The 10,007-nt window shown below is 33.0% G+C and overlaps 1 protein-coding gene across 2 annotated transcripts; it reads left to right on the forward strand.

The window, feature by feature from the left end:
• Window positions 1–8,239, forward strand: LOC121268818 (homeobox-leucine zipper protein ATHB-21-like). Of its 2 annotated transcripts, XM_041173085.1 has the most exons (4): window positions 1–23; window positions 6,338–6,449; window positions 6,550–6,869; window positions 7,740–8,239. In XM_041173085.1, the coding sequence occupies exons 2-4, from the start codon at window positions 6,356–6,358 to the stop codon at window positions 7,980–7,982; spliced, it is 657 nt and encodes a 218-aa protein (XP_041029019.1). In that variant the 5' UTR covers window positions 1–23; window positions 6,338–6,355; the 3' UTR covers window positions 7,983–8,239. The 2 variants fall into 2 exon arrangements, with proteins under 2 accessions (XP_041029019.1, XP_041029018.1); XM_041173084.1 differs by lacking the exon at window positions 1–23 and having other exon boundaries at window positions 6,219–6,449.
• Window positions 8,240–10,007: the final 1,768 nt, after the last annotated feature.

Genomic DNA, 10,007 nt, shown 5'->3' on the forward strand with positions numbered 1-10,007 from the left:
ATGATGAAAGAGAGAGAGAGAGAGTGAGTGACTCTCCTATAATTCAAGGGCTGGCAGAGCAGATGCATGCACTCTCAGAATATAGCTCAAAAGCAAAGCTAGCAAATAATTGTACGTACTAACCTATGAGGCAATATTCTTCCATGAACACCATAATGACTTCATTTTTCTAGATAAAGCTGTTTGCACAAGGAATATGAGAATGACATGTTGATTACCGTATAACAAAGCTGGTTTGAAAATTCTTTTTCTTTTCCTTTTTTTCCACCACCTTACATGTGAGATAAAATCTTGTATATAATATTTGCTATTTTTAAAGAGTTTGTGAAGAAACCTTATTATAAGTTGTCTTGGAGGAGCAGAATTTTTTTTTTTTTTTTCTATCCCATTAATAAAGTTCAAATATGCTCAAATAAAATTCTTAAAACCATCCATTTTTACTTTCTTATTTGACAGAAAGGGAGATATATGGCATGCATTATTAATGGTCCATTTAACACCACGTACATGAAGGACAACTTGTAATTGAAAGGGAAAAGTACATGATCACTTTACACCTTTGAACTATATATATATATATATATATATATATTTATAAGAGTTTTATACTTTATACTCAACCATCAAAACTCATTGCAACTTCAAACTATTACAAACTGATGCTTTTCATGTCCCAATTGAATTATAGTCGACGTTGATCAGATGAAAGAAAAACTAGATCATGACCCAACATATGACTATATATTGATCGTCAAATCTTAATAAAGAATGCAAAATGTCCATTTTTAATATATATTCTTAGGATTCAAATTGTCACTTATAATAGTTTGGGATCAAAATTGCAAAATAAGATGACACATATTTTCTTTCTCATTGAAAATATAAATATTACGTACAAAGCTGGGTATATATATATAGAAAAAATCTAATTGTAAGTGATTCTGAGTACGAATTCGCGCACTCAATCAATATGATTGCTTAGAAAGTAAATTTTATTAAAAATAGTGCTGATTTAAATTTATAATATGAAGACAATAACATTAATATGCAGATTGATACGCAAACTTATTTGTACATAATAAAACTCATATATATATATATATATGTAAAATAGAAAAAAAAAATAGTATATATGTTTCATCTTCTCATGTCTCATCTAATTTGAAATGAAATGAAAATGACGTATGGAGTATGGAGTGAATGAGAGATGCATGGCGATCGACTAGGGTTAATTGGTGCATGAAAGGGCCCCCGGGCCCCGGATGGAGTGGTTAATTGGTGCATGATGGGTCCCCGGGCCCCGGATGGAGTAGTCATAGCTCTGATATATATTTATATATATATATAGAGAGAGAGAGAGAGAGAGAGAGATCCATATCATGTAATTGGTGGGCAGGCGTGCCGTGCAAACTGTCTACCCCAAGCTTAAGTCCACACGTGGATGGATAGAATATGTGGTCCAAAGGGAACTTTGTGGGGGTGGTGACACGCGTACATTCTTTTGTTTTTTTGTTTTCATGTTTTTCCCATGTGTTGCTCCCCATGTGCCTCTTCCTTCCTCTTCCTTCTTACCTTCCTTCCTTCCTTCCCCCTCAGAACCTAACCTCATGTCTTTTTCACTCTTTCTAAATGCTTGGTTTCCTTCTTCTTCAGCTTGGTCCACCTCCCATGGACTTGGCTCTACTACTTTCAGCTTCCGACATTTCCCTCAACCACCTTTTGTCTTTTCTTTTGTTTATTCACCATTTCTTGTTTATATCGATCGGCCTCTACTTGCTAAATCATTTCGATCTACTTAGATGCAGATGATCTCCTTAATTTGTATATTAGTATATATATATATATATAATATAATATGTTGTTCATTTCGTTTTTATTGATTCAATTTAATTTATAATTTTGGGGAGGATTAATGATAATTTTACAATAATCACATGTTTACATCCAATATTTAATAATGGATGTAAACCCATCTCTCTAAAACTCGTGCAAATTAAACATGCAAGAAGGTATACTACAAAAAAAATAAGTAATAGATTACTTATAACGAGAATGACTATTTATAGACTCATTTTAATAAAAAATAATTATTTTTATAAAAAATTATTAATCATAAATAAATAATTTTCTTCTAATATAAAATTTGTACTACCATTACATCTACCAATATGTACAAGCTATGGACGCAGCCACGTGCATAATATGCAAACAGAATCCTTTTACGAAAAGTATCAATCAATAATTAATATTCCACTTCCAGTACTGACTTTTTTTAGCAGAATAATAAACAATTAGAAAAAGCAATATTAACTCCAAGACTTTCTACTTTTACGAGTCCTGGCCTTCAGTCTATTAATTTGTAATAATAATTAATATTTTCACCATAAATCTCTAGATCATCTGTCTCCCCCCATAATTCATCACCAGCTTGTCCAATTAATGCAGCTTATAATATGGTACTTACTTATAAGTTAGCTGTTGTTAAGATATAAAATAATAAAATTTATATTTTCTCATGAACTTAAATTTTTAGGACAAGTGATAATTTCACATGGTATCAAAGCAGAGATTTTGAGTTCGATCCTGACTCTATATTCTATCCCATTTAATTAAATATTTCATTTGTTGGACCTATTCATTGAGGAAAAATCTAGTCCACAAGTGAGGAGAAGTGTTAAAATATCAAATAATAAATCTACCTCTTCTCATGAACTTAAACTTTTGGGACAAGTAGTGATTTTACAACTGTGAACATATTTTGGGTAGGTTGTGCCTATTAATTAGTTGTTTAATCTGGACCGTTTACATATATATAAGATAGCCGCCCTTGGTCTACCAGATAAATTTTGACCACAGCTTGAATTGAAAAGTCTAACATGCACAAATTTTGACCCAACCGGCTTAGACAGCTTGAAAGTTATTGGGCATGAAAGTTACTTTTGTCATAAAAGATCTTTGATTTTTAAATTATTCATATAAACATTAATTTTTAATAACATAGCATTCTTATGATCACTCGCATCCATCCTTAAGGATCATTAATGCCTCCTAAAATTTACCATCACCTCGACATGACTATATATATATTAACCTCATGGCCTTGCGTTTAAAAACAAAACTGGCACATTTTGTGGTAATTTTTTTTTTCATTATTTGCCCTTTCATGAGCTCCCGATTGCCTTTTCATGAGTTCCATACAGATCGAAGCTTTATTAATTAATCACGCCTTTGTTTGTCGAAGTTGCTAGCTTGAATATTCCCGGAAAGTTAGTCAAGGCACACAAACCTCATGTGATCTAGATGGGACGAAAGGTGCTCGTGATCATGTTCTGTCATGGGCAGAAAACAAGGAAAAGTTGTGCTCAGTGTTGCACTTGTCATCCCTATATCTATCTCCTGATATATAACCTAAAATGGAACTTGTCTCCTCTTGCTCTCATCCTTATCAATACATGAGTTTTATTTTGTTAACCAAAAAAAAAATTACATTATCATTATAAAGAATTAATTATATATAATTACATCGATGATCATGAGTTTTGTTACTTACAAATTGATCGATATATAATATTATTGAGGAATAACTTCACATTATCTGTGGACAAGCTCTTAGGCATGTATGAACAATCATATCTTGTGGAACCAATTTTATAAAATGAGTTAGGCCCGTGATATTTACCCCATGACAAGTTTCAAAAAAAAAAATATATTGGTCTGTATGTGAGGAAGGGTGTAGAGAAATAATCTCACATTACTTGTAGACAAAGTCTTGGGCAAGTTTATAAGGAATAAACAATTATCTCTTGTGAAATCGATTTTATGATATGAGTTAGGCCGGTGAATTTCTTCATGTGGCGTAATGGCATAAACCCCCCACCTCCAAAACAAAGGTCTTGAGCTCAAACCCTAACTCTACACTCTATCCATTAAATTAAATATTTCATGTGTTGGACCTATTCATTGAGAAAGAGACTAACCCACACGTGAAAGAAAGTGTTAAGAATATAATACAAATAATAAAATCTATATCTTCCCATCAGTTTAAGCTTTTGGGACAAGTGGTGATTTCATAAATATGAACACACATGCCATTTATTGTGGAACCCATCAAACAGTACTACAATATTATAGTACTAACTAATTAATCTGGAAGATTTTTATATTAATACTCGCTTATTAATTGATATGTTAATAAACAATTAAGCTTGTAAATATATATATATATATATTATAAATTATTAGAAACTTATTTCCTCTAACAAACTCATGATGTTTATCACTATTTTTTCATATATAAATATCTGTGGATGAGTGACGACATACAGACATATTTCTTCATTCTAACTTCATTCCAATAGACATCCATCTTTGTCACATGATATGGATAACACATATTTTAGTTCAATGGATAAAACTTTGTACATTATAGGGAAAGTAGTACAAGTTTATCGCAACCCAACTAATTATCCTACCATTGCGAAAACTGGGGAATCTGATCAGCAGTCATCATGTATCCAATAAGGGTAGAATATATCACTTGCATTGTTTACACAAGAGGCTAAGTTATTTCCCAAATGGCATGGGTCTGATCGATCGAGCAGCCCAAAGACGTACGTCAACAATGACGATATTTGCACTGTCCTCATCATCATGTGCTCCAACACACCCTCAATATAATTTTTTTTTATATGTTTTCTGTCTCTCTCATCACTCCCTTTATCTCTTTTCCTTTCTTTTCATCCTGTTTAACTAGGGTTTATATAATAATAGGGTCACTGGGGTTTCCCTAATTAATTTGTTAAAAACGTATAAGTAGTACTTTTATACTTTTATATTATAAAATATATTATTTTTGAGGTTAAATACTTTTTACATTTTCTTCGCCCATCTCGAGCCACGCATGATCAGGACATATGAGATGGATAGAAATAGTGGAAAGCCATAACGAACCAAAGCTATATAGCTCATCTAAATGAGGACGGCTCGGCTATAGAAAACATAGAAAGAGGAGAATACCACCCAATTGGACAACAAAAGTTGCTTGCAGCTTGTCCAAATCCACAGGCCAACCACCCATTTTGTTTACTGAATTCGAGGTGGTCAGGTTTGGGATCCCCACCCTCCATATAAATATATATCCAATATTTCCTAACAAGTTTGTGATAGTGATTCTTGTAGTTCTAGCTATATATATATATATATATATATATATATAGCTAGACTTCTGGGTTCATACCATAATGACCCTTTCCTTCTTACTTAATTACTTAATCAGGAAAGTCGATCTAAACCCAACACACTCTCTGGCATGGCCGGGGCTAGCTAGCAACATTTTTGTACGTCATGTGTTTGCAGATCAGTACTACTCCAATGTCCAGAGTAATCCAGGCCCCCCAACCTAGAAGATCGATCAACTATTTATAAGTAATCAGTGTCCCTTAATAATTAGGACCATTTGATCTGATGGTATCCTGCCGGAATGTTCGAATTCTTTACCTAATTAACTGGTGTTTGTGTTTATAACAATTTAGTAATGATCATCTCCTGCTGCATGTCTTGCATGCACCTCCATGCATGTCTTCCCTGGCCTTCTCGGAACAGATTAATAATTTGGAACCATGAAATTTTTGAAAAACAACAAAAATAAAGACATCAGATGGTGTTTATATATATATATATATATATATATATATATATATATATATAATGACTCGTATATTGTACATGTACTATATATATATAAGTGTTTTATTAATAAATAAAAGTCACAAACTGTGACTGAAGGGAAGGAAGTAGTACTATTACATTTTATATATATTTTTTGACACAAATGTAGAGTATGGAAAACAAGGCCGATATTCCATATTCCATATAAGCCCGTTTGGATAGTAAAAACGTTTCGTTTCACCTCATTTCATTTCATTATTATAATTTTTTTAAATTTTCACACAAAATATAATAAACAATTTAAAATTTTCAAATATCAAAACAATAATAATATTCAAAAATAATATTATATCTAATAATATTTTATTCAACTTTTAATTTTTATTTAAAACTATCTTATCTCACTTCACTTCACTTCACTTCACTATCCAAACCGCACCGAAACAAAAAAGAAAGGACAGTTTGGTAATTAAAAGAAGTTCTAAATGGGACACAAAAGTTGGGTAGCTAGCTATAGATAAGAACACCTCGCTTATAAATATGGTGTGTCGTCGCTCCTAAGACATTCATCATTTCATGGAACAAACAGTATTGGCCATTTGGGTCTGATCATTAAGAACAAGAAAGAGAGAAAAAAGCTCATTTTTTGAGCGAGCCAGAGAAAGAAAAGGAGAGAGAGAGAGAGAGGATGCCAGCAAACATGAACCGTGAGGATGATCATATAGTACACTTCTCTCAATCATGCTACGCTGATGCATACACCCAAATGGTAACCCAACAAGGTTTGTTTCTCTTTGAATTTAGCTTAGGAAATCCATATTTTTTTATGCTGGTTTATGTGTAGTTTATATATTTATATATATAATGTTGAATAATTTACAGGTGATCAGACGTCAAAACCAATTCGACGACGCCGGAAGAAGAGTAAAGGAGGAAACGCTGGCGACGGAGGAGCGAAGAAGAGGAAGCTGAGTGAGAAGCAAGTGAATCTTCTTGAGGTTCACTTTGGAAATGAACATAAGTTGGAGTCGGAGAGAAAGGACAGGCTTGCTTCTGAACTGGGTCTTGAGCCTCGCCAAGTTGCCGTTTGGTTTCAGAACCGTAGGGCACGCTGGAAGAACAAGAAACTTGAGGAAGAGTACTCTGCTTTGAAGAAAGAACACGAAAGCACGATTTTTGAGAAATGCCAGCTTGAGTCTGAGGTCACTCTCTCTGATCTCTCTCTCTCTCTCTGCGTATCTGATTTTTATCACTCATTTCTAGGCTTTAGTTTATAAATTACGTACGTATCCCGTTTGCTTTCGGAGAAAAGGAAGATCACAAAGTGAATTTGAAGCAATTAATATTTATATATATATTTTCTTTGTTTTTGAGTTTGTGATGTGTGCAAAACAACCTTGCTCAAACCATTTACAAGATCAGGGACACTGTTTGGTTTCCGAGAAAAAAAAAAGAAGAAAAAGGATTTCGAAGTCCGTTTTCTTTTTCTTTCTTTGACCTGTTTTCGAGTCTGTTTAGAATGCGAAACTGGAGCGTCGTCAAACCATTTGCAAGCTTAGTTTGGGTTTGTACCATAATTATGTATCTTCTTAAAAGTCCAAAACAAGGGGAGGGAGGCATACAAAAATAGTTCCTTAATTTTTTTGTTTTTTTTTAGTTTTTGTTTTCCTTCTTGTTTTATTGTATCCAAACACATCCACTCAAAAAAACAAAAAGAACGAGATGATGACCCACTGTATAAGAACATGCATGAGCTCTTGGCTCGAAGAAAGCCATGCCATCCAGCTTTGTGAGTTAAGATAAGGAGAACAGCATAAGTAGTACTCCACCTCACGAGACAACAAAAAAGGTAACAACATCCGACGTTGCCCGTACACTGTTGTTTAAGGTGGCTGCTGGGTGTTGGGCCTTCCCAAGGCCCACTCACCACGTGATCAACGTACAGAATATTAATTAATTAACTTATTTTATTTTTTATTATATCACTCGCTAGACTCCTCTCACAGATCATGAGACAATTAATCCCACATATAAATATTATAGAATTAGATTCCCGTTTAAATTTGTTGCAGGTGTTGAAGCTGAAGGAACGGCTGTCGGAGGCGGAGAAAGAGATTCAGCGGCCCTCCCAATTACCGGCCGAGATGGTTCCAAGTAACAGCACGAGTTCATCACCGTCGGTGGACACCATGGCCGGCGCCGGCCAACCATTTCTTGGGGAGTGTGAGATCATGGATACATACACGGATATTTTTAACACCACAACATTCTATTACGCTCATGCGGGCATGGATTGGATCAGCCAGTATATGTAGTATATATAGTTGATGATGCAGGATGCAGCTCTTTAATTTAGTATTTTGTAGATATTGACAATCTCTAATGTAATCATGATCATGACTTTAATTCCCCTCTTGATCTCAAGCTATCTATCTATCTAGCTAGTTAGTGTCTAATTCTCTGATCAGTCATGTATAATTATTAATAGGACTAGATGATGATTAGTACGTTCTAGTACTCTTGATATGTTAATCAACTTATAATTTAGTAGTAGTTTGCTTGTTAACTGAAAGCTAGCAGATTTCTTAAATCGAGATTTCTTACAATCTTCTCATGCTTTAACGCTTTCTATATATAATTCAAATAGAGATGATAAATAATACAGCATGCATGCATGCGAATCTTGCTGTATGAAATGTTATTCGATAATTAAAATATAAAAGAGATATTGTGACATGCATGGATCGGATCATAAGCATATTAATATATATGTTTGAAGATATGGTTCTCAATTAATGTGTTGCAAGAGATCCACAGATGTCGACTTAATTATATATATATATATATATATATATATATATATATATATATATATAGACTCAATGAAACAAATTTCCTGCCACCAAGTTTAAGTAGTTTTTAGCTAGATGGCCGGGATGTTAAATTAATACATGCATCCACCAAAACCCATTTTGCACTCTATCTCGTTTGTAATTTAGATATTGAGACGTGAGATGAGATAAGTCATAAGAGAATGAAAATAAATTAGGTAGGTAGGACGTCATGTGGACTTTGCAATGGCTATGGATAAAGTTGGAGAGGGGCCTACTGATGGATGTTGAGGCCGATACAAAAGGATGACTTTCTGCATGCTACGAATTAAGAAGAGGATAAAAACAAACAAAAAATCAAGGACAGGAGCTAACTAGGGTTTGTTAACGTCAAAAGTCTCTCATCGATCTAAGTCAAAAATATGCATGATATATATATATATATATATATATATATATACAAAAGGATGACTTTCTGCATGCTACGAATTAAGAAGAGGATAAAAACAAACAAAAAATCAAGGACAGGAGCTAACTAGGGTTTGTTAACGTCAAAAGTCTCTCATCGATCTAAGTCAAAAATATGCATGATATATATATATATATATATATATATATATATACACACACACATACACACACATACGTGGATTGTCTCACATCAGTTAGTAGTGATCCTACTAGTGGCTTTATATTGAGAAAGACACACTCTCATTCACAAGAATTTTTGTGGGATGAGTTCTACATTGATTTAATGTTACTATACCACCTCATTTTATCCCTTCATTTTGATCGTTTAAACATTTAGTTCCTTTTTAATTTTTTTTCTTTTACTTATTTTTTTTCTCAAGAAAGTAACTTGCATTAATAAATAGATATATTATTACAGGCATATCAAACATAGAAGTAAAGACATAAATAAAGCTAAACAAAGTGACTATTAGTGTATTAATATTTTTTTTTATTTTTTAAAAATATTTAAAAAATGTTTGAAATTAAAATTAAAATAAAAAGTAGAATTTGCACTAGGCGACACACAACAGGCAGGTAGCAAAGTAGCACCACTCTATATATATTTGGTCTCCCTCTTTTTTCAGATGCATGCATGGTATATAAGATTGCGCAAACAATATCATATCACTATAAGAAATAAAGCTGTTATCAAGAAAAAAGTTTGTCGCTAAACATTAAATTTTCGTCGTAAATAGTTTTTTTGCAAAGAAAAAAAATCGTCGCACATTCGTCAAAAAGATCTCATTGTTAAAAGTTATTAATGATGCCAAAAGCACACTGTTGCGAAAGATACAACATTTAATGATGACAATTTCATCATAAGAAGGGTTTTATACTTGGTCCCAAAAAATCCCCATCAAACCAAAATTGTCGCAAAAACTAACGCAATTGTGACGAAAGATTTTGTCTTCATTAATATTAGACAACTAATGTCATCGCAGATACAAACATTATAGTGACCAAAATAACTGTCACTAATAGAAAACTATTTGCAAT

This window comes from Juglans microcarpa x Juglans regia, chromosome 6D (genome assembly GCF_004785595.1).
Source record: "Juglans microcarpa x Juglans regia isolate MS1-56 chromosome 6D, Jm3101_v1.0, whole genome shotgun sequence".
Classification (NCBI taxonomy): domain Eukaryota; kingdom Viridiplantae; phylum Streptophyta; class Magnoliopsida; order Fagales; family Juglandaceae; genus Juglans; species Juglans microcarpa x Juglans regia.

Bases quoted from the DNA above. Each gene is read 5' to 3' on its own strand.
- LOC121268818 (XM_041173085.1), top strand. From the start codon at position 6,356: ATGCCAGCAAACATGAACCGTGAGGATGATCATATAGTACACTTCTCT. The intron at 6,450-6,549 runs GTTTGTTTCTCT...AATAATTTACAG, and splicing joins CCAAATGGTAACCCAACAAG to GTGATCAGACGTCAAAACCA. The intron at 6,870-7,739 runs GTCACTCTCTCT...AATTTGTTGCAG, and splicing joins AATGCCAGCTTGAGTCTGAG to GTGTTGAAGCTGAAGGAACG.